Here is a 26342-nt window from a genome sequence, read left to right on the forward strand (position 1 = left end):
GCCGTTGAACCCCTATGTACAGCAATATATGGAACAATCCGATATTATTAATGAAAAGAAAATTAGAGAGGTAATTGAAGACCATAAAAAACCGCCTGCAGTGTAACCATGGCATCAGCCTGCATCAGCAGTGTTAAAAAAAGAAAATATTTGCAACTTGTCTTTTCCCACAGACGCTCCTACTGAAACCTGCCTGATGCATATTGATAAATGGAGCTTGCTCTGGGGGAGGGGCAGCCAAGGGCCCCAAGCAGCAAAGAGACCCCAGAGAGCAGGAATAGGGGCTTGATGCTGCCAATTGTAGAGCAAAACCGCGTTGTGTGTATGGTAACCTGATGATCTCGACCGATATACAGTTACAGGATCAGTTATCCGGAAACCCATTATCCAGAAAGCTCCGAATTACGGAAAGGTTGTATCCCATAGATTCAATTTAATCTGAATTTTAAAAATGGATTTCCTTTTTTTCCATAATAATAAAACAGTAGCTTGTACTTGATCCCAACTAAGATATAATTAATCCTTATTGGAGGCAAAACCAGCCTATTGGAGTTATTTAATGTTTACATGTTTTTCTAGTAGACTTAGGGTATGAAGATCCAAATTACAGAACAATCTGTTATCTGGAAAACCCCAGGTCCCAGCATTTTGGATAACAGATCCCATATCTGTACAATGTACTCTCCCCTATTTTCTTATGACTAATTAGTGGCAGATTTATTAAGGTTTGAGTTTATTTTTTTTGGTCAAAATTCACATTTTCAGTTTTTTTTTTTTTGAGATTTATTATACCCCAACCCTGGAAATAGCTTGAATTCGAAATAGTCCAGCTAAAACCTGTCGAGGTCATGGAGTCAATGGAAGAGGTCCTTTGAACCATTTGAAGATGTTAAAGGACCAGTAACCAACATTTTTTTTTTTTTTTAAATTCATTAGTATGCCATGAAAAAAAACAAAACACCAAGAAGACAAATCAAACTTTAAAAACACACAGGCTTCATTAAGAAATATCTTACCGAAACTCCACTTTCGCTCCTCTTCAGAAAAGGCAATCCGGCTATCCATCGTGCGGCACCCGATTTCTTCTCCCTGCCTCCCTTATAGAAGATAGCCAGGGAGGAGAAATCGAGCATCGCACGATGGATTGTTGCCGTGTCGCCTTTTCTGAAGAGGAGCGAAAGCGGAGTTTCGGTAAGAAATGAAGGCTGTGCGATTTGTAAAGTTTAGTCTTGGTGTTTTTTTTGGTGGTATACGAACAATTTTTATTAAAAATGTTTTTGATGTTACTGGTCCTTTAATAGCCTTCATGATATTGAAGGTTTTTTCGGAGGATTTTGCCAGAAAACTCAATCAATTTGAGTTTGTTTGTCAACTCAGTTTTTTTTAAATCAGAAACCATTCAAGTTGTGAGTTCATTTAAGGTATATAAAATTCTAAAATCGACCTTTGATAAATAAGCCCATAATGTCCTGCGTGAGCACAAGTCAGCTACTGTATGCAACATGGCAGCTCCCCAGTCCTACAGGTTTATTCAAAAATTGCCACTGCCCCCTGGGAAACGTATAATCAGGGTTCTACTGTATAGAAATAAATCAGTGATCACTGTGACCTTAATGACCTTTGCTTTCTATTTAATGTAATCAGCTTGGTCTGATAGTGGGGAAGGGAAGAAAGTTTAAGGTGGCCATACACGGGCCGATAAAAGCTGCAGATAGACCGTGTCGGCAGCTTATTGGCCCGTGTATGGGGCCCCACGACGGGCTTCACCGATCGAGATCTGGCCGACTTTAGGCTTTCACTGATCCCATCTAAAAACAAATGCTCTGTAAGGCTACAAATGTATTGCTATTATTGCTACTTTTTATTACTCATCTTTCTATTCAGGTCTCTCTTATTCATATTCCAGTCTCTTACTCAAATCAGTGCATGGTTGCTAGTCGAATTTGGACCCTAGCAACCAGATGGCTGAAACTGCAAACTGGAGAGCTGCTGAATAAAAAGCTAAATAACTCTAAAAACACATAATGAAAACCAATTGCAAATTGTCTCTGAATATCACTCTCTATACCAGTGATCCCCAACCAGTAGCTTGTGAGCAACATGCTGCTCTTCGTCCTCTTTAATGTTGCTCCCAGTGGCCCCCAGACAGGTGCTTCTTTTTGAATTTCTGGCTTAAAGGCAAGTTTTAGTTGCATAAAAACATGTATACTGCCAAACACAGCCTCCTTTTGGCTGCAAGTCCACATAGGGGCTACCAATACCCAATCACAGGCCTTATTTGGAAGCCCTGGGAACTTTTTGCATGTTTTTGTTACTCTCCAAAATTATTTTATAACCAAGTGTGGCTTATGGGTAAAAAAAAGTTTGGGGACCGCTGCTCTATACCATACTAAAAAAATAAATCAAAGGTGAACAACCCCTTTAAAATATCGAACCTATAATGTGTCAGGGAAGGACAGTGCTGCAAAATGAGATTATAGTCAAACAAAGAATCAAGAGATTCCAGTAACCGTGCTTTAAATTGTATCTGACCAAGCAATCATCTATATATATATATATATATATATATATATATATATATATATATATATATATATATATATATATATATATATATATATATGTATATATATATATATATATGTATATATATGTATATATATCTATCTATCTATCTATATATATATTTATATTTATATTGTGTACAATGTGTCTTTAAGGCTTGCAGTCCCTTTAAATGGAAAGTGCTTGTCAATCACTCAGTAAGGGCCCTTGTCCCTCCCACTTTATCCCCCAGAGCCAATAAGCAGCACTGGTGCCGTCCCTAGGCATTTGCGATGCACTAATGGACATCCACTAATTGACATTAAATCACAAGGCGCCACCAGGGAAAACATGTTTGCCAAACCTCCCATTACTTTTCCTTTAAACATTCTCCCAGGTTTGAGGTTGGGGAAGGAGAAGACGATGATTGCGCTTGAATAATTTAGATGCGTGTGATGGTTCCAGATGCAGCCGCGCTATACGAGCGGCAAGGGGACAATTGGTTGGGAGGGGAATGAGGATTTGTTTGTGCAATATTACCATCATACAAGTCTCTACAGATCCTGTACTGATATCAGGTTGGAACCATTCTTGTATTGCAAATTCTGGTCACCCAACAGGGGTGCAAGTCAACAGAGCAAGTTGAAATACAGGATAGCAAACTTGGGGCCCTTCAGATCTAATTTTAAAGGGTAAACGATCGTAAAAATAAAATATGAAAATGTAATATAATTTAATATAAGCTTCATCATACTGAAATAAGAATCTTTCTAAATACAATTAAATATTCTGTACTGTTTCTGAAATAAGTTTATATTCACTATTCCTCTCTCAGCATCTGTTTCTCTTCATTCTGTCTTCATGTGGCAGTTGGGTGTCAGATATTCATTGACAGTTAGATCCAATATATCTTATAGGGGGGCTCCTTTTGCCTAGAAGATGTATTAGAGCTCACTCTATTAAACTCACCAGACATCATGTCTCTCTACATGCAGGATTTGTGCAAAAGGCAGTTATTTTGTTACATTTTGTTTGTACTGGAATCAATTATTTGAGGGAGCTCTAATTCATCTGCTAGGAAAGGAAGCCCCCTATATATATATATATATATATATATTGTATTTGAGCTGATTTCATCTTCATAGTATAATAAATCCAGAAAAAATTGAGTTTTTTCAACACGAAAATTCAAGTTTTTACTACCCTCGAAACTTGAATTTTTCAGGGGGGAAAAAAAACCTCAATCTTAATAACTTAACCCTCTTATAGGTTAAGTTTCCCTTTATCATTCTCCACCCCTGATGTTATAAAATAGATCTCTTGCAAGAGGATGCTGGATGATGTTGCTTACATCAGGCCTCATGGGTTTCAGATCTCTATTTCTGCGATACCCGTGTGGCCGCATTGTGGCTCCGAATTCAGAGAATGAGAAATTTGACAAGTTTTAGGCAGAAATCAGTCCTGCAAACCCAGTACAGGCCAAGGACAGACTCACCGGTTAGGGCATTTAGGCGTTTTCTTATGCGTTTGACATTCGTTTCAGACGCAGGTTTGAGTGCAATTAAACACAATGGCTAATGGATTGCATTTTATTCTTTTTGCTTGTGCTCACGAGCATCCAGAGTTACCTTTTACTGCATCTGATACACATTTAGAAGACAACAGAATAGAGGGTTGTGTTTGGACCTGAGAAAAATAACGCTTATAAACCAAATATATGCATTTATACGCGCTCAGCGTGCAATCGTAAGCACACAGTTGATGGGGAGATCTGTCGCCAAAATGCACAACTGCAGGCAGAAAATGTCCCAAAAATGTCTCTCCACCGACATAAATTTAAATTGCCAGTGATAAAATGTACGTGTTGCTTCGTCCTTCAGAAGTCACCTCGTGAGAAATCTTTGGGATTAAATTAAAATTTCTACCAGTTGAGAAGCATTTTTTGGAGATTTGTGCATTTTTATCGCGGCCAACAATCCTCTGAATCAGCCACGGCCCTTAGATTATTCCAAATGAGGAGATCTTTCAGTCAAACCTATTTCCAGCAGCAGAAACACCTGAAACTGCTCATAGCACTCAGTAAAAACTACCTGGAACCACTTGTTTTTGGTGCAAAAATCCCCATTAGAGCATTTTCAGGCTGGAGCCCATTAGTTCCAGCTGCAACTGCCATAAAATTCAGTGGGCACGTGATTTCAGGACATTTCTCTACTTCATTGGCAAATATGTCATATATGATGGATTTCTGAATAAGCAGTGATGAGGGAATTTATTCGCCAGCCATGGATTTGCGGCGAAATGCCATGCGCAAATTTTTTTTTTTTCAAAACTGTCTAGACACTTTTCTGTGAAAAAACACCCATAAGAAGAAACCCCCATTGACTTTAATGCATTAGGAGTAAGAAGTCACCATAAGAAAAAACCCCCATTGACTTGAATGCATTTGGAGGAAGAAAAATTGTTGTGCGTAAAAATGCCCATTGACTTCAATGTGTTTTGCAATTTTTTTTGCCATTTCACAAATTTTTCAGTGAACAGAAACAGGACAGATTCGCTCATCACTAATGAAAAGCAACATCTACAGGTATGGGACCTGTTATCCAGAATGCTCGGGACCTGGGGTTTTCCGGATAATGGATCTTTCCGTAATTTAGGTCTTCATGCCTTAAGTCTACTAGAAATTCATTTAAACATGAAATAAACCCAATAGGCTGGTTTTGCTTCCAATAAGGATTAATTATATCTTAGTTGGGATCAAGTACAAGCTACTGTTTTATTATTACACAGAAAAAGGAAACATTTTTAAAAATTTGGATTATTTGGATAAAATGGAGTCTATGGGAGACGGCCATTCTGTAATTCGGAGCTTTTTGGATAAAGGTATTAATCGCTATGGCGCAATAGGCACCTGTCATTCCCAATACAAGTTGAATGGCCATTGCAGAGAACAGGAATTGTGTAGTCCAGGAAAGTGTTATGATGTCATAGAAATATAATCATAGAGTGGACGTGTCTCTTTCTCTTGCTATTTATCTAGATCTATATATAATTATATTTATATTAAATGCGCACAGTAGAATTTTATCGCATTCCCTACCGTGAATAAAATAGAAATACATTAAATGAGATTGCATTATACAATCTCTGATGTCACAAGCGCTAAACCTGATGCACGATGACATCAAGAGATCGTGATCGCTTTAAAAATGGCAGCAGTGACCTTCTATACTGCTCTTTTGTGACAGCCCAAAATACCTGTAAGATTAGACTTGATGGCCAGCCTACAATAAAATTTGATCCGGAGCCGTGACCTATAAGAAATGATCAGTCATTACTTACGATTAACTCCTCACAATACAATTTACAGCAGAAATCAGATTGGTTGTTATGGGCTATTGCACAGGCCAGTAAGAAAAATTCTAAATACATCAGCGACTTGCCTTGCTTTACAGCAGAGACCATCTATACCCTCAGCAGCAACTGTAACTCTCACAGACCATAAAGAAACACTATTGCCAGAAGTAATGTATAATGCTGGATTCAGGCCATGTGCTTTCTCTGATCACCATATACCTGAGTGTACAGGCTAAACACTTCCAGGTACCCACAGATGGAGCAGATAGTGATTAACCCTGCGTGCACTGACAGACTGCTGTTGTTTCGCTTTTACTGGGAATCTGCATTTGTAATTCTCTCACACATGGCTTGGGGCCTTAACATTTATTGGCACTTCATAAGTAAATAGGAAACACAGATAAGATCTTACTACAAAGTTGCAGTTCTTAACTGCCCAAAACATTGTGTTTACCCTCTCCCTGACAACAAACACAGACTTTTCCAAAATGTGGATTCAAATTATTCCAAATAGTGTCCCAGTACAACCTCTTATGCAATGAATGCATTGGCCCATACACTGGCCCATACGGTAGCCTTCTGCAGAACTGTCATTAGAGGGCCAACTTGTAGCAGGTATAGTAGGGAGAGATGGTGCCTATAGTAACAGTGGATAATAGTCTCTGGGAAGGGAGTGTGACTGTGGGATAGCAGGTATAGTAGGGAGAGATGGTGTCTATAGTAACAGTGGATAATAGTCTCTGGGAAGGGAGTGTGACTGTGGGATAGCAGGTATAGTAGGGAGAGATGGTGTCTATAGTAACAGTGGATAATAGTCTCTGGGAAGGGAGTGTGACTGTGGGATAGCAGGTATAGTAGGGAGAGATTGTGTCTATAGTAACAGTGGATAATAGTCTCTGGGAAGGGAGTGTGACTGTGGGATAACAGGTATAGTAGGGAGAGATGGTGCCTATAGTAACAGTGGATAATAGTCTCTGGAAGGGAGTGTGACTGTGGGATAGCAGGTATAGTAGGGAGAGATTGTGTCTATAGTAACAGTGGATAAGTCTCTGGGAAGGGAGTGTGACTGTGGGATAACAGGTATAGTAGGGAGAGATGGTGCCTATAGTAACAGTGGGATAATAGTCTCTGGGAAGGGAGTGTGACTGTGGGATAGCAGGTATAGTAGGGAGAGATGGTGCCTATAGTAACAGTGGGATAATAGTTTCTGGGGAGGTAGTGTGGGATAGCAGGTATAGTAGGGTACCAAGAGTGGAAGAGAAAATATTGAAGATAAGAGAACCAGTTCAATGCTGGCAACATGTGATTATTGTTGCAGTACAACAAGCTGCAGCCAAATCAGAAGCAAAAGATCTAACTGGTTAGTAAACTTGCAATATTAGTAAATTAGTCTTTACTTTTAAATTCATTTGTCCTTTACAGGATTTCAGGAGAATGTGTCCCTCCATCCCAGGTCACAGCATTAGAACCACCAGGCTAATTAACACAATATGTGCAGAAAACATGATTCAGATGTGGAAGGTTCAGTTACAGTTCATATGGAGATTGCAGGGGGTTGCAAATAGCAGATAGATACAGAATATTTAATACACAAGTGTGAATCCACAGCAGCTTCCACTGCACATCAGATGCATCAGATTATTTGCAGTGTTTCTATTAGGGAGATGCTAATATGTTAGATAGATACAGTATATGCAGTAGAAATGGATTTCCCATCAACTCGAGTCAGCGGGTGTTGAGAGGTGTAGTTCAGAGATGGCTGATTTGATGCCCCATGATAAACTTGCTTTGTATTTATCCTGATTCAAATGATGCAAATGTGAAGACAGCTTGTGACACCCACTGAGCAGTTGCAGATTTATATCTTGGGTGCCAGTGGTTAACCAACATGATAACCTGAAGCATCTTGTGTCTATGTGAGGCGGCAGCACCCACACTAACAGGCACGGAGCAGCACCCACACGGAGCAGCACCCTTCTCACAACAAAGCTAGACACAGGGATACAGACAGAAGTTGGACACACGTGTTTATAGTGGTCCTTCACTCAGTGCTGATGTTAAATCGAGGGGAAACAATCAACTGTGGGATTTACTAACACACTGCTAACTGGTTGTTAGGAACCCAGCACTGGTTCAGTGTAGTATCTTGTTAGTAAATTTTCCCCTGACCCTCTTACAAGCAAAAGCTTTGAGGTAGCAGGACCCACAGACAGACATTATTGAGCTGCCCCATATGTAACACTCCGGTTCTTTATACACAACTCCCAGCAACCTCTGATGAATTTCAACAGCAGCTAAAAGGCAACAGGTTGGACAGCCCCGATGTAAAGAGTTTGACCCGAATTGCACTCCCTCAGCCAACAGCCTAATGAGGGGGGGGGGGGCACTCAGCACTACTGTGGGTGCTCATAATTAGTGGCCCCTACCCAGAGGGTATTCTGGCATTACTGTGGGTGCTCCTAATTAGTGGCCTCTACCAAGAGAATATTCTCAGCATTTCTATGGGTGCTCCAAATTTGTGGCCCCTTTGCAGAGTACATTTGCTGCATTGCTACAAGTGCTGTTGGTTGCTGGCCCCTTCCCATAGGGTACTGACAGCATTACTGTGGCTGTAGCTGACATTGCTACAAATACTGTTGATTCGTGGCCCCATCTCAGAGGATATTTGCTGCAATACTACAAGTGCTCGTGATATGTGGCCCCTGCCCAGAGAGCATTTCTTACCCTGCTACAGGTGCTGTTGGGCCTGGTATAGATCCCATTGCATATAGATCCCATTGCATATAGATCCCATTGCATATAGATCCCATTGCATATAGATCCCATTGCATATAGATCCCATTGCATATAGATCCCATTGCATAGATCCCATTGCATATAGATCCCATTGCATATAGATCCCATTGCATATAGATCCTATTGCATATAGATCCCATTGCATATAGATCCCATTGCATATAGATCCCATATAGATTGCATAAAGACCCCATGCATATAGGATCCCATAGTGTGAGCCGAGTGCAGGACCAGAAGGCTACAGTCAGATATAGGCTGTTTGTTTTTGATTATCAGATACTTTTGCACTGAGGGATTTGTATTTTCATGAACCGTGTGCCCAATAGGCTGGCATAGCCCCCGGCAGCACAATACAAAGAAGGGGTATCATAAGGGCCGCAAAGTTAAAAATATAATATTTATTGATGATTCATTAAAAAAGGAACCATATCTCCATTGGCCCTACTCATTTTGTGCCCTTCAAGGCACTTAATAATGGGCATAGCCCCTGCCAGGGAGCCCAGCACTAGCACAAACAGCCATTTCTATTTCAGCCAAGAGCTTCTGCAGCATCTGTGGCCCTAAATGTACAACAGACACCTCCTGTCTATAAAGAGCAGTGCTGTGTGGAAGACATGGGGATTGTGTGGCCACCAGCTGAAGAAGGAAAAGCCCTGTCATTCATTATTAGAGGATTTCCTCCACGCTCCGGTAGTACAACAATAGGCAGAGTAGGGGGCAAGTGCAGGAAAGGGATTCCATTTTCGCTTTTTTGTTGTTAGCCACAGAGAAGCCTTATTTATACCAAGCCCTATCACTCAGCACACCGAATACCTAATGTACCTGTAGTGTCTGAGCTGCTGCTTTGAGCATCCAACTGCTGCAGGGCCCCAAGGCTCTATAGAAATACTAATGGCCTGGAAGAGCTACAGAGCAGGTCTATAGAGTGTAGCAAATGACAATATGGATGGATGAAAGCCATCTCAGGCGAATGTCTTACCCAGTCCTCGAAGTGCCGGCTCCCGTTTTGCAGTAGATCCTCAAACTGGATGGTGCAGTTGGCCACAAAGTCGTCGTACCCTATGGGAGCATCGTGGAAGACCGCCAGCTCGATCCTCTTGCCGTTGGAGACGTCAGTAGAGAAGTCATCGTGCCAGGTGGGGTTGTTGGACTTTTGCTTGGTGGAGGTCTGTCCTATCCTGGAGTCATCCACATTGACGGCAATGTATGTGTCCAGCAGGAAGGTCTGGGGTCGGGGCCCCACGGCGTGTCTCAGGGACCAGGCAGTGGGCTTCAGGTTGGTGGCCTCACAAATCCGAATTTTCAGCAAGCCATTGAATACAACCATGGTGGGCGATGGGGGGTGTTTCCTAGCAGAGGTGTAACTAGAGCTGGGCAATGGAGGCACAATGCCAGGCCACAGACAAGTGCAAGGGCCACAGCTAGTGCATTAAGATGGGGAAGGGTAAAAATGGGGCATTAGCGCTGAAAAAGCAAAGTGCTTGCTCCTATGTGCGCTCTATGGTGTAATGGGCGCAGTCAGTACAAGTTGCACCTCTGCATCTCCCTATTGGGCGGGGGAGGGGGGCGGAAATATTACGATCCGCGCTCCACTATTCACCGCCCGCCCATGCGCTCCGCTTGTCCCTATTCCTCTGGCAGTGGATAATACTCGGGCTGTAACAACAAGGCGGGGGTGTCTGTGCAAATCCTCCGATAATCCCGCCGTGGCTGCTTCTCTCCTCCCTACCGTATCGGCTCATCCATGGACACGACTCGAAGCTGCTGCTGCTGAAATCTGGGCTTTCCTGGCAAAACGCTGCCTGTGATCAGCCGCTCCCCCTGCCTCTGAGACTACAAGCTGCTCCCCCAGCAGCCGGGAAATCGCTCACACCCGCAGTCCTCACACGGGATCCTCCCGCCCGCATGCCCCGGGGACTGCACCGCCGGACTGGGCTCTACTCGCGCTGCTGCTGCTGCTGCTGCTGTTGTTATTACTGGGCTTGGGTTGCAGGGACACAGATGAGAGGCGCAGATCCCCGCTGGATTCCTCGTACCGCCGCTCATTAGCACCGCCCCCAACTCCTCCCCTCGCCTTGTAATGCAGGAAATGCACGAAACGCGTCATAACTAGAGAGTGTTTGAGTGAGTGTGTGTGAGTGTGAGAGAAAGTGTGTGAGAGAGAGGTTTGTGTGAGAGTGTGTGTGTGCATGAGAGAGTGTGAGTGAGTGTGTGTGAAAGTGTGTGTGAAAGAGTGTGTGTGAGTGTTTGAAAGAGAAAGTGTGTGTGAGTGAGTGTGTGAAAGAGTGTGTGTGACAGAGAGAAAGTGGGTGTGTAAGAAAGTGTTTGTGTGTGAGAGAAAGTGTAAGAGTGTGAGAGAGAGAGAAAGTGCGAGTGTAAGAGAGAAAGTGTGAGTGTGAAAGAGAGTGTGAGAAAGTGAGTGTGAGAGAGAAAGTGTGAGAGAGAGTGTGTGAGAGAGAAAGTGAGTGTGAGAGAAAAAGTGTGAGTGTGAAAGAGAGTGTGAGAGAGTGAGTGTGAGAAAGTGTGAGTGTGAAAGAGTGTGAGAAAGTGAGTGTGAGTGAGCAAGAAAGAGAGTGTGTGTGTGTGAAAGAGTGAGTGTGTGAGAGTGTTTGAAAGAGAGTCTATGTGTGTGAGTGTGTGTGACAGAGAAAGCGAGCGTGTAAGAAAGTGTTTGTGTGTGAGAGAAAGTGTAAGAGTGTGTGTCAGAGAAAGTGTGTATATGAGTGTGAGTGTAAGAGTTTGTGCAAGACAGTATGTGAGAGTGTGCGTATTTGTATGAGAGTGAGTGTGTGTGAGAGTGTAAGAGTGAGTGTGTGTGAGAGGGAGTGAGAGAGAGCATGTGGGGGAGGGAAGGATCAAACACACAACATACAATATCTGTCACTAATCGCACACTTCTTGTTAACCCCAAAAAATAAACATCTGCCCCAGGAAATCCAGTGACACATTATCTAAAATGTATTTGCAATACAAAGCAATGTGTCTGCTTCTGCTTTGCTGGTTCTGACTCATGAAACAATGTAGCAGCTCTCCAACTCAGACAGGTTTGTAAAACCCCTGAACTATGCTGTATCAATGGCATTTAATGTGAGAGTCTCTGTGACTTTACAGCAGGTGAGTACACCTGAAACATATCTGAGAGGTGCCACATGTTGGCTCCATATTCAGCCACTAAGCTTTTCTCAGCCCATGTATGGCCACTAGTGATGGACCAATCTGACACATTTCGCTACCCCAAAAATTTGCCAAAATGCGTTGGAAGTTGATGAGCATAATTTTTGGCGCAAAACTAGGCGAGAAATTTTGCTCATCACTAATGGCCACCTTAAAGGGATTGTTCGCCTTTAAATGAACTGTTAGTATAATGTAGAGTCATATTCTGAGACAATTTGCAATTGGTTTTCATTTATTATTATTTGTGTTTTTTCAGCAGCTCTCCAGTTTGCAATTTCAGCTGCCTGTTGCTAGGATCCAAATTACCCTAGCAACCATGCACTGATTTGAATACGAGACTGGAATAGGAGAGGCCTGAATAGAACGATGTGGAATAAAAAGTAACAATACATTTGTAGCCTTACAGAACATTTGGTTTTAGATGGGACCAGTGACCCCCATTTGGAAGCTGGAAAGAGTCATACTTTTTGAATTATTTGCCTTCTTCTGGCTCTTTTCAGCTTTGAAATGGGGGTCACTGGCCCCATCTAAAAAACAAATGCTCTGTAAGGCTACATATATATTGTTATTGCTACTTTTTATTACTCCTCTGTCTATTCAGGCCTCTCCTATTCATATTCCAGTAGGGATGCGCTGAATCCAGAATTTCGGTTCGGTATTGGGCCATTTTCAGCAGGATTCGATTTCAACCATATCCTTGTGCCTGGCCGAATCCTTAAAATCATGTGACTTTTCATCACAAAACAAAGAAGTAAAAAATTTTTTTAGCTGCGCACTTTGTGTGCGGCTCTCTTTTCCCCTCGCTGATTTGCATATGCAAATTTGGGTTTGGATTCGGTTCAATATTCGGCCGAATGTTTCACAAAGGATTCGGGGGTTCGGCCGATCCAAAAAGTGGATTCGGTGCATCCCTATATTCCAGTCTCTTATTCAAATCAATGCACGGTTGCTAGGGTAATTTGGACCCTAGTAACCAGATGGCTGAAACTGCAAACTGAAGAGCTGCTGAATGAAAAGCTAAATAACTCAAAAACCACAAATAATAAAAAATGAAAACCAATTGCAAATTGTCTCAGAATATCCCTCTTTACATCATACTAATAGTTAATGTAAAGGTGAACCAACTCTTAAACTACAACGGAGCAGTCGTTTGATTTCTGGAGTGTGAGGTGTGGCTGTAGGGAACGTTTTTACCTTAAGAGGCTCAGTTTTATACTCTGTGCCCAAACACAATCACTAAATATTGGCTCCACCAGCCACAGATCCATTGTACCCAGCACACACACCAACTCACCTGCACATAAATGAGCATTCTCCGAGTATAATGATGGCTGCTTTTACCTAGACAAATATTTATATAAGACCTGTCGGGATCCGTCTGACATTTTACAGCCAGTATCACTACCTAATAGCCGGGCTTGTTATTAAATTCCCTCCCGAGCACAGGTCTCCTCAATAAGGTTACTTAATGCTGTGTTTGGACAATTAAGGTGGTCAAAATTAATTTTCGCACAATATTCGGTGCGGTGGGAAAAGAGCCGACCGATATTAGCTAGGGATGCACCGAATCCAGGATTTGGCCGAATCCTTCTGCCCGGCCGAACCGAATCCTAATTTACATATGCAAATTAGGGGCGGGTAGGGAAATCGCATGACTTTTTCTCACGCAACAAAAAAAATTCCCCTTCTTGCCCCTAATTTAAGTTGAATCTTTTGCAAAGCATTTGGCCGAAACCAAAAGGCGGATTAGGTGCATCCCTAATATCAGCAGAAGACTTGGATATCAGTCGGCTCATCGATTGGGCTGGACGGAAAATTTTGATCGGGCTCCTTTGAAGACACCTGAACATCTGCCATTGTTAGTGCTGAAAGGTCAGATACAGGTAGAATTCTATTATATATATAAAAAAATGGAATTAAACTTCGGTACACCTAGGAGGGGCCCCTAGATACAAGTCAGACTAGGGGATACAAGTGTGGGTAACTAGGATGATTATGTATTTTATTGTATACTTTTGTTCACTAATTACACATTGTATTCCAAGTCATATTTTGCATCAATTTTATTGGATTTTACTGGGTTTTATTAAGTAAACGGCACTGTGTATATATTTAACTTTTAGTAATTTATTAGCACGTTACTTTAAAGAAGAAATTTGTCTAGATAATGAACTATATGGCTCACATTGGAGCGCAGACACTAATTATTGATGCACTGTTGATGTCACTCCTTAATTGATGTGGTTTCATTGGCTATAAAAATCACGTGTGTGGGGTGTGGTTGCCTTGAGAAAGGTCCCAGTAGGGACCGAAACGTCACGTTGGCTATGCATGCCTTACGAAATATATTTTTTTCACCATTATAAATAACCCTGTGTTGCTGGTTCTTTCTGAAACTATATATATATATATATATATATATATATATATATATATATATATATATATATATATAAATTGGAGAGGCTTCAGATGGGTTTTTTGCCTTCCCCTGGGTCAACTGGCAGTTGGATTTAAAAAAAAAAAACCCAAAAACTAAAAGGTTGAACTTGATGGACAAGTGTCTTTTTTCAACCTAACTTACTATGTTACTATGTAATGTAAAACAAAGTGGGAACAAAAGGGAAAACATTTTTTTAAATTAACAGGCACATTTATCAAAGGTCTAATTTCAAATTTATGTGAGTTTTTTTAAAGTATTATTTAAATACACTCATAATTCAACATAATTCGATCTAATATCTAAAACTAGGACGAATTTTAACGACCAGAAAACTCAAATCAAATTCAATTTGAATTCGACCAAACAAATTTGTGCCATTGACTTTAATACATGAATTCGGCAGGTTTTAGGTGGCGAATAGTCTAATTTGAATTTTTAAAGGGCCAGAGTATGATAAATCTCGAAAACTGTATTTGAATTTTTTTTTGGATAATTCCCTAGTCAAATTTGACCGTAAAAAAAAAATTCAGTTCGACCCTTAATAAATCTGCACTTAAAAGTACGGTAGTTATTGTGTTGTTTTAACCCCCTGTGGGCTACAAGACAGAGTGCTGAATGATGAGCTACAGGACACAGTGCTGACTCTCTGATCAATGTACTGATGCAGTGTTAATTGCAATTAGCCAGCTGCTCCTGTGACAATAAGCTCAATAGGTCACTAAGCAGGGAATGGCAGTTGTTATGGGGAAAGTCAAAGGAGGATGAGAGAAGTGAAAAGCCCTTTGGTTCCTTGGGCTGGAGTGTGTCATTTGAAACGTTCATTGCGGTTATTCTCTGCGATTTAAATACGTGTATTGTGAGTTTCCCAACATGGGAAGGATTGTCAGTCCAATGTTGCATAAAGACAGAGGCAGGCTGGTTCTGCAGTGAATCAGACAAAGTGCACAATCAAGGTCCCTGTCCATCAAGTGTATATATGTACGAGCTCCCCTAAAGCTTGAATGGAGCTTCCTTAAAGGGGTGGTACACCTGTAAGTAAACGTTTAGTATGTTAAAGAATGGCTAATTCTAAGCAACGTTTCAATTTGCCTTTTTTTTCTTTTTATGTTTTAGATTATTTGCCTTTTTCTCCTGAGTCTACGGATGGGCGAATTTAACCATTTAGCCACAAATTAGCCGAAATGCATTAAAGTGTATGGGCGACAATTTTTTTTTCTCCCATTTAAGTCTATGGGCATCATTTCCATGGTGAAACACAGCGACTAAATTTGCTCATCCCTACTTCTGACATTCCGGATGTAAAACCACATGAAAAACAAATGCTCTGTAAGGCTACAAGTGTATAGTTATTAGGGATGCACCGAATCCAGGATTCGGCCTTTTTCAGCAGGATTCAGCCGAATCCTTCTACCCAGCCGGACCGAATCCGCATATGCAAATTGGGAGGGAAATCGTGTGACTTTTTGTCACAAAACAAGAAAGAAAAAAATGTTTTCCCATTCCCACCCCTAATTAGAATATGCAAATTAGGATTCGGTATTCGGCCAAATCTTTTGCGAAGGATTCGGGGGTTCAGCCGAATCCAAAATAGTGGATTCAGTGCATCCCTGATCGTTATAGCTACTTTTTACTACTCCTCTTTCAATTCAGGCCTCTCCAATTCATATTCCAGTCTCTTATTCAAATCAATTGTTGCTAGGGGAATTTGGACCTAAGCAACCAGATGGCTGAATTTGCAAACTGGAGAGCTTCTGAATAAAAAGTGAAATAACTCAAAAAACACAAATAATAAATGAAAACGAATTGCAAATTGTCTCAGAATCTCTACATCATACAAGTTAATTTAAAGGAGAACCAAACCCTTGATAAAATCCCCTACCCCCCCTCCCTAGGTGGTACCTTTGGTAAATGCCCCTAACTCTTACTTACCCCTCGGTGCAGATTGAGGGCATCGGAGTTCATCGGCGCCATCTTCTTCTCTTTGGTGATCTTCGGGAATAGAGCAGCATAACATCGCTTACGCAGTTGGAGCAGTCTTCTGTCTTGCGACAACTGCGCATGCGATGAAAGTCTCATATATTGCAGAATCAGCGGAAGAAGACTCGAAGATTACTGTAGAGAAGAAGGCGCCCATAAACTCCAATGCCCTGAATCTGCACAGAGGGGTAAGTAAAGAGTTAGGGGCATTTACCAAAGGTACCACTTAGGCTGGGGGGGGGAGCTCTGGAAACAGGGTCACAACAATAGAGAAAACAGACTGTGTTACTGCTGGGGGGCCTAGGTGCAATGGGGGGGGGGCACAGACTCAAGCATTTCAAGTTTAGGGAGGCCCCAAATGACTGCTGGGCCCTGGTATCTTCTCATGTTGGAAGAAATCTGTGTTTGGATGGTGTTTAGCAAGTGAGGGAATACAGGGATATGGGAGATAGCTCATAGTACAAGTTGATCCAGGGACTTGTCCCATTGCATCTCTGAATCAGGAAGGAATTTTTCCCCACTGAGGCAAATTGAAGAGACTTCCGATGGGATTTTCGCCTTCTTCTGGATCAACTGGCAGTTAGGCAGGTTAAAATAGCGTTAAAAGGTTCAACTTGGATGTGGGTCTTTTTTCAACCTAACTTACTATGTTGCAAACAGAGAGAGCTTTTACAGCTGTTTACTCAGGTATGGTAAAGCATTCTACAGAATAATTATAGTAATATAGCTTGTACTATTGTGGCTAATCTGTTGGCAATAATAAACTGCATCGGTAGCTTTCCTTCTCCTTTAAGAACATATTTCATGCCAATGGGGGGTGTGCACATTCTTTTGGTCCTATAATGTATCATGGATTGCCCGAAATGTCCCAGGTGGCACGTGCAGGTATTATAATGGTAGATTGCCAGGAGGAGCTGGCAGGGCTTCAATTTGGAAGGGGAAAGATGTATATTCAGAGGTCTGGATTTATAAGGCATAGTACACGTCTAGAATTACTTGACCTTTACATAGATTTCCGCCGGCCTCGACTGTCTGCACAAAGTCAATGGTACTGATGACTGGCGCGTGCAGTTTCAGCTTTGAGAGCCAGAGTTTTTAAGTGCATGATCCTATTGGGCTCACAAACTATAGGTTGAAGGAAGTTCCATGAAGCCCGTGCCTTCATAATCCACTGCACTAAGTCTTTAAATGCATTTGCCTTAACACATCGTTGTCACTCTGCTGAATTCTGTGCTGGAGAAATGAATTCAGTACCAAGCAGAGGACGGGCAGATTTAAGAAGAATTCAGCCTCGAGGAAAAGCATGGAAATGGCACTTGGCTAAAAAAGCATAAGGGTTAAGTCCAAGACGAAATGTGTCAGTAGGAAAAGCAGGTAAAGCAGCATCACTTGGCTAATGGACTCTAACCCTTTCATTAATGCTCAAGATCGTCACTTGTACATATGCACTTATACGCCTCTTTAGCTCTTATCCTAATCTGCCCTAAATAATACACGTGGGACGGACATTTCTCTGAAACGACTCCTATATAAACATATCAGCACCACTCGACAGTTTCCAAATACTGCAGATTTATGCTTTTGTTTTGTGCAGATTTAAACACGGGAGTGCCCTAGAACCCGAGGCTCCATGAAGTCCAACATAAACCCAAAAGAACATCAGTGTTGTAGTACCCATGGCTGGAAGATAGTTCATTTAAAGGTGAACCACCCCTTTAATACTGTTAGTATGATGTAGGGAGGGATATTCTGAGAACATTTGCAATTGGTTTTCATTTTTGGTTTTTGAGTTATTTAGCTTTTTATTCAACAGCTCTCCAGTTTGCAATTTCAGCATCTGGTTACTAGGGTCCAAATTACCCTAGCAACCATGCATTGGTTTGAATAAGAGACTGGAATATGAATAGGTGAGGCCTGAATAGAAAGAAACAATAACAATATATCTGTAGCTTAAAAGAGCATTTGTTTTTAGATGGGGTCAGTGATCCCCATTTGAAGTTTGGTCAGAAGTAGGGATGAGCAAATTTTGTTGCGGTGTTTCACCATGGGAATGACGCCCATAGACTTCAATGGGAGAAAAAAAATGTTTCACTTCAAAAAAAATTTGTCGCCTATAGACTTTAATGCATTATGTCGAATTTTTGGCGATGTAGTGATTTTTTTGAGACAATTTGCAATTGGTTTTCATTTTTTATTATTCATGGTTTTTGAGTTATTTTGATTTTTATTCAGCAGTTCTCCCATTTGGAAGTTCAACCATCTGCTTAAGGCCCAAATTCCCCTAGCAACCATGCATTGATTTGAATAAGAGACTGGAATATGAGTAGGAGAGACCTGAATAGAAAGATGAGTAATAAAAAGTAGCAATAACAATATATTTGTAGCTTTGCAAAGCATTTGTTTTTAGATGGGGTCAGTGACCCCCATTTGAAGTCTGGTATGAGTCAGAAGTAGGGATTAAAATTCTGTCGCCGTTTTTTATCATGGAAATGACGCCCGTAGACTTCAACGGGAGAAAAAAAATGTTGCACTTCAAAAAAAAAAAAAGTAGCCCATTTATGCGAATTTTTGGCGAAATGGTTATATTGGCCTATATGTAGACTCAGAAGAAAAAGGCAAATAATTTTTTATAAGGGGTCATTTGAAAGCTGGAAAGAAAAGGGCAAATAATTAAAAAAAATATATAAAAAATTTAACAATGGCTAATTCTAAGCAATTTCTCAATAAGTCTTTCTTTCATAATAAAAGTTAACTTAAAGGTAAACCACCCCTTTACGAACAACTTCTGATCAACTTGGGACTTGACCTCGTATTTAGAACGGTTGCTTTTGATCATACATAGGAGCATTGCATTTAAATTTTAAAGAAAGGCCCAAGTTCACAAAGTTCTCTCGTCGTCTCTAGTACTACCTCATGAGCAAGGGGGCATATACTGTAAGTAATCCTAATTATCACTTAATGACTTTGCTCCCCGGCCCACAGGGACTATGTTTCTGCCAGTACTACATGAATGAATCAGAGGATAAAGTGACATTTAAATACATGCAGCAAGCCCCCTTATGTACTAAATCGTAATTATTACTGGTGATGCTGGTGCCCTTTGTCAACTCCCTGCCTACTGCCAAAACTCCCACTCCCAGTAATTCCTAATTATATTATTATAATTATTATTATACTTTACAACTGCATACACATTGCTGGCCTATTAACTGCAGCAAATATATGGCAATTAACACGTCTTCCAACTGATGGGGTAGCAGGAGGTAATGTGATGAAGATGAATGATTCTCATACTGTAACATTGTATATTTCATTGTATATTTCTGCAGCTTTTTAGTTACCCTTTTTTTTAGCTTATGACCTTTACATGCCCCTGGCTGACAAAGCCGACAGGATGAAGAAACAGCGCTATCTAGTGGTAACAATGTTAAACTACAAAAGCATGGATCACAATTGTAACATAACAATCCTGTGTAACTGTAATGGTATACAGAATATAAAAAAAAAAGTAGAATTTTTGGAGATTTATTATACCCTGATGCTGCAAAAAGCCAGAATCTCAAACTTGAAAAAGGGACTGGCTCCCGAAACAGGTCGTGAGTGAAAATACACCAATAAAAGGGTGTTTGCAGACTAAAGTACTGCCTGTTCCTGGTCTGTTTCCTATACTTTCAAATTAAATGCTTATCACATGTTGGATGGTGTGTGTTGAAACAGCAGGTCTATACGTATCTGATTTCGTTCGCTCATCTTGTTCTGAATACCAGAATCTTAATCTCAGACCTGTTGAGGTCCTGTATAAGTCAATGGGAGAGGCACCTATCTCAATTTGAAGTTTTCGTGGTCTGTGCTGGGGTTAGCCCGAAAATACAACTTTTCGAGCGATTATGGGGAAAAAGGCTTTAAAATTTGGAGAGATTTCTGCGATGCACTTAAATCAAGTTTCTAAAGGTGGCCATACACGGATAGATCCGCTCGTTTGGCGATGTCGCCAAACGAGCGGATCTCCCTCCGATATGCCCACCTTGAGGTGGGCAATATCGGGCTGATCCGATCGTGGGCCTAGGGCCCAACGATCGGATCCTAGCGTTCGCCAAACGGGCGGTCGGATCGCGGGACCGCATCAACGAACAGATGCGGCCGCGATCCGACGGGATTTTTAATCCCATCCGATCGAGATCTGGCCGACTTTCGGCCAGATCTCGATCGGGGAAGCCCGTCGGGGGCCCCCATACACGGGCCAATAAGCTGCCGACACGGTCTGTCGGCAGCTTTTATCGGCCCGTGTATGGCCACCTTTAATTAAAGGAAAACTAAACCCCCCCAAATAAATAATGTAGGTCTCTATAAAGAGATATTGCAAAAAACAGCTCATATGTAAATGCATAGTAACATAGTAAGTTAGGTTGAAAAAAGTCACACGTCCATCAAGTTCAACCTTTTGACTTTTTTTTTTTTTTTTAACCTGCCTAACTGCCAGTTGATCCAGAGGAAGGCAAAAAAAACCATCTGAAGCCTCTCCAATTTGCCTCAGAGGGGGAAAAATTCCTTCCTGACTCCAAAATGGCAATGGGACCAGTCCCTGGATCAACTTGTACTATAAGCTATCTCCCATATCCCTGTATTCCCTCACTTGCTAAACACCATCCAACCCCTTCTTATACCTATCTAATGTATCAGCCTGTACCCCTGATTCACTTCCCAGCTCTCCCTGTAACACCCCTTTCCCTCCTCTAATCTCATTGGCTCCCTCCTGTCTGCTGGGAGGAGCTACTGGTGAATAAAGCATCCGACCCTTCCTTATACCTATCTAATGTATCAGCCTGTACCCCTGATTCAGGGAGACAATTCTACATCTTCACAGCTCTCACTGTAACAAACCCCTTCCCAATATTTAGGCGGAACCTCTTTTCTTCTAATTGGAATGGGTGACCTTGTGTCAGCTGGAAAGAACTACTGGTAAATAAATCATTTGAGAGATTATTATATGATCCCCTTATATATTTATACATAGTTATCATATAACTCCTTAAACGCCTCAAGTGTGAACATCCCCAACCATTTTCATAATAATATTCTTTTTTAGTAGTATGTGCCATTGGTTGATCATGAATAGAAAATTGCCATTTTAAAAAATAAGGGCCGCCCCCTGGGATTGTAGGATTCATGGTGCACACAAACAAACTATACATATTAGGTCACATGAGCCAATTAATAGAAAGAGTTCTGTCTTTAGCTTCCACACTTCTTCCTGTTACAGTTAGAGTTGCAGCATTTCTGGTCAGGTGATCTCTGAGGCAGCACACAGACCAATGTGAAATGGGGGTTCAAGGCAAGAAATGTAAAAGGGCAAAATGTACTTAAATATATAGACCAGTGGGACCTGGATTTTACAATTGAGTGTTGTTCTTAGATCTACCAGGCAGTTGTTATCTTATGTTACGGAGCTGTTATCTGGTTACCTTCCCATTGTTCTGTTGTTTGGCTGCTGGGGGGGGTGATCTCACTCCAACTTGCAGTACAGCAGTAAAAAGTGACTGAAGTTTATCAGAGCACAAGTCACATGACTGGGGGCAACTGGGAATTTGACAATATGTCTAGCCCCATGTCAGATTTCAAAATTAAATATAAAAAAAAAATCTGTTTGCTCTTTTGAAAAATGGATTTTAGTGCAGAATTCTGCTGAAGCAGCACTATTAACTGATGTGTTTTGAAATAATCATGTTTTCCCATGACAGCATCCCTTTAACTACTGAGGATCAGACACTGCGGCTGCAGGGGGCCCAGGAGGACCAAATAATGAGGCATTCAAAATATATTGGTAAGACAGGACAATCTCTGGATATATTGGGGGCTCTAAAATTAATTTGCTGTGGGGCCCAGTAACATGTAATTACTCCACTGAAGAACACTCTCCTACCCCCAATTTATAAAACAATTGCACTCCCTTACATTTGAATATATATTTGAAGTTCAACTGGGGGGTTATTTATGAAAAAAACAGAATATTTAAAACTCGGTCAGATTTTACCGACCTGAAAACTCGAATCGAATTCAACCAAACTCGATTCAAGTTTTTTCTCCAAAAAAACTCAAATGTCAGGAAGGCTACAAACATCGCCAAATAGGTCACTGCACCTCTTCCATTGACTTATCCATGAATTCAGCAGGTTTTAGATGACAAATAGTTGAATAATTGTTAAAGGGTCAGAGTTTGATAAATTTCAAAAATCAAATCCAATTTTTTAAAGGAATTGTTCTGTATAAAAAAACTGGATAAATAGATAGTCTGTGCAAAAAAATTTATCCAATATAGTGTATAAAGACTGAAGTGACTAGATGTGTAACATAATAGCCAGAACACTACTTCCCGCTTTTCAGCTCTCTTGGTTTACACTGATTGGTTACCAGGCATTAACCAATCAGTGACTTGAGGGGAGGCACATAACTGTTGCCTTTGAATCTAAGTGGAATGCTGAGGATCAATTACAAACTCACTGAACAGTTATGTGTCATGTGGCCTCCTTATAGTCACTGACTAACTCAGCGTTAGAGAGCTGAAAAGCAGGAAGTAGTGTTTTGGCTATTATGTTACACATCCACTCACTCCAGCCTTTACATTACATTATTGCCTTAGTCACGATATTAGAAACATTTTTTATTTTGAACAGCCTATTTATCCAGTTTTTATTTTTACACTGAACGGTTCGTTTAAAAAAAAAAAACAACAATTAAAAAACTTGAATCGAGTCTGGATAATTCCACTCGAATTTGACAGTTTTGACCATAAAATAAATTAGAAAATTCTATTCGACCCTTAATAAATCTGCCCCTTAAAGTGATGTCAATGTGCCTTTATATAAAATTTTTAGAACATCCCAAATTTAGAAACTATATGGAAAACATTACCCCCCCAAACTTGCTAAATTCTGAAAGCAGCCGGTACCATTACTTGTAGGCTGGAGGTATGAGAAATAGAACAGAAGCCTCCATGAATATTGCAGAACGCTGGTGCCTATAGCTGTGCATTAGTGCGAGTCTATGAATGTGGCTGCAGGGAAAATCTTTGCAAATAAAATCAGCTCAGTGTGCAGTTTGGCTAATGGCTAGTTCATCCCAAATATAGAAACCTTACTCAACGTGCGGCTCCCATTTCCCTTCCATTAAATACAGAGGCTGCAATCGGGTTTAGATTCTGTATAGGTTGTAATGATGGGTCATTAAAATGCTATTTACGAAATACTTTGCGTCTTGCACCTACGGGGACTTGCACCCAAAGAATCACAGACTGACAGAACCTGAAATCACAACTGGCGGCCACAACTGGCACATGGAGCAAAACAAAGCGCTTACTAGTTTGCTTGTACCCACAATTGACTTATTTCTCCCATTGACTTATACAGGACCTCGACAGGTCTGAGATGGCGTATAATAAATCTCGAAAAATTCGAATTTTTGCAAGGACACTTTGCCCCTGGTACATTATGCAACACAAGAATTCCACGCGAAGGGAACATACTAAGCCCCACCCACCATATGTAGAAATGATGTAATTAGATACAAAGTTATGCATTAAAGGGGCTGTTACAATTATAAACTTATAATACACAAAAGCCATGAATATCCTTTACGTTATATCCTTATAAATGGTGAGTAGTGATGTCATCAGTTATAAATGGTGAGTAGAGATGTCATTTTTGTCACATGACTCACTAAAACATGTGTATTATAATAAAGTACCCTCTTTTGTAAATTATAAGTTACAGAGGAGTTCCATGACCATATAATAGCACAAGGCCGAAGGCGGAGTGTTTTTTATACAGGTTATGGAACTCTTAAGGTGACTTTGAATATCCTTATAATACACAAAAGCCATGAATATCCTGTAAATTATATCCTTATAAACTGTGAGTTCTGATGTCATCATTTATTAACGGTGAGTTTTGATGTCATTTCTGTCACATGACTCACTGAAACTTGTGTATTAATTAATTATTAAGGACCTATTAGCCTTGTGCTGTTCTATGGTCATGGAACTCCTTGGTGACTTAGGAGTATCAACAAGAGGCGGGTTTGGGTGGGCACAAGCTGAGACATTCCCACCTTAGCATCGCTAGTTGTTGACTTTAAAAGGCTTGGACTGGGTCGGAGGGACAGCACCTCCAGGACACACGACAAAGGGGCTTAACTGCCATTGTCTAATACTTTCAATCACTCCTGCTTGTCATGAGGACTAGTGGATCCTAAAGCATTGGCATGGAGGACCCATAACATACCTAACCAGATTCTATTCCAAAATCAGGTTTCTAGTAAAGGTATGGGATCCATTATCTGGAAACCAATTATTCAGAAAGCTCCAAATTACAGAAAGGCCGTCTCCCATAGACTATTTTATTCAAATAATCCAAATGTTTGAAAATCATTTCCCTTTTCTATATAATAATAAAACAGTATCTTGTACTTGATCCCAACTAAGATATAATTAATCCTCTTTGGAATTAAAACCATTGTATTGGGTTAATTAAGTGGCATATTTATTAAGAGTAGCATTGTATTTTACACAAAAAAGTTTTCAAGGGTATTTTTGCGTCAAAAACAGATTTTTTGGGGTAAAAAAAAAAAAAAAAAACTTGAATTTTTTGTTTACATTTTTTTTTTTTGAGATTTATTATACCCTGACCCTGTAAATAGCTCAAACCTGAAAATACACCATCTAAAAACCTGACAAGGTCATGTACAAGTCAATGGCAGAGGTCCCTTGAAGCATTTGACGATGTTAACAGCTTTCAAGATGTTCGATCAATTTGAGTGATTCGAGTTTTTTCCCACTGAAAACTCAATCAATTTGAGTTTTTGGGTTATTAACCCCAAACTTGATGAATCGAGTTTTTTCTTAAATTAGAAAGTTGCGAGTTCATTTGAGGTTAAAAAAAAATCTCACATAACTCAAATATTAGGGGTTATTTATCAAAGGTCGAATGTTAGTGATTTTCTAGTAGACTTAGGGTATGAAGATCCCAATTACAGAAAGATCCGTTATCCATAAAACCCCAGGCCCCAAACCTGAAATAAGTTAGTCAGATGGGAGCCAGCCAGCCTTGCACTATTGACCTGTAAAATACTCATAACATTTTTAGATATGACAATTTTCAGATGATATTAATTTGGTGGTTTAACTAAATGGAAGATTTAGTCAGATGGTTTTGGATTAACAAAACACCTCCTACGAATCGGATGTAGTCGCATGGGTCAAAACATGATTAAAAAAGTATGAGTAAACTTTTTCCCGTCTCACACAACATGACTGACTGATGTAAATAATGCATCTCCAACAGACGAGATAAAATTCCATTTTTTTCCCAATTGAAATACATTGACTGTCAAATGTCGATGCATGAACAAACGACACCAACGACTTTATCTGATCCGACATTACATTGTAGGTATAGGGGGATCAGATTTTGTAGCATTCTAGAAATCTTATGCTATGTGGAATTGCACGGTGTTGCATTGCAAGATCAGATAAAATCTCACCCACAAAATCTGATCAAAATCTCCAAGGTTGTTTTACCCATAAACACTGAATTATGCCTTCATCCTTTCCCATAGCCTATCCCTACATCTTCACCTCCTGAATCATCAGGGTTTTTCACACCAACCCTCCTTTCTTCCTCTAAACTCACACACTCATGGGGAATAAGCAGAATGGAACCAATAAACAGAAGATCCTGCTGTTGCACATTATTCCTCTTCATGATTTATCCCAGTGCCTTACTTGTTAAAACCTTTATAAGTCACTGAACGAAACAAAAATACAAGGGGCAAAAAAGTCACAATTTCCCTTCCTATGCCTAATTTGGATATGCAAATTAAGATCTGGTTCGGTCAGGCACAAGGATTTGGCTGAATCCGAATCCTGCTGAAAAAGGTCGAATCCCGAACTGAATCCTGGATTCGGTGCATCCCTAGTTCGGACAGGGGCGTAACTATAGAGGAAGCAGACCCTGTGGCTGCAGAGGACCCCAGGAGGTATAGTGCCCCCTTTAGGCTCTAA

General features: G+C 40.7%; 1 protein-coding gene across 7 annotated transcripts in view; it reads right to left on the reverse strand.

Moving 5' to 3' along the window:
- LOC108716426 (protein kinase C epsilon type) overlaps positions 1-26342 on the reverse strand; it is a 224538-nt gene that overhangs the window by 191964 nt on the left and 6232 nt on the right. For 3 of the 7 annotated variants that reach the window (XM_041562498.1, XM_041562497.1, XM_041562495.1), the window contains exon 1: positions 9674-10826. The exons of 3 other annotated variants lie outside the window; for them this stretch is intronic. In XM_041562498.1, the coding sequence (XP_041418432.1) occupies positions 9674-10021 (348 nt within the window). In that variant the 5' untranslated portion in view covers positions 10022-10826. Of the gene's footprint in view, positions 1-9673; positions 10828-26342 lie in introns of those variants that run through there. One more of the 7 variants, XM_041562496.1, reaches the window with a different exon arrangement.

Source organism: Xenopus laevis, chromosome 5L (genome assembly GCF_017654675.1).
Source record: "Xenopus laevis strain J_2021 chromosome 5L, Xenopus_laevis_v10.1, whole genome shotgun sequence".
NCBI classification, from domain to species: Eukaryota; Metazoa; Chordata; class Amphibia; order Anura; family Pipidae; genus Xenopus; species Xenopus laevis.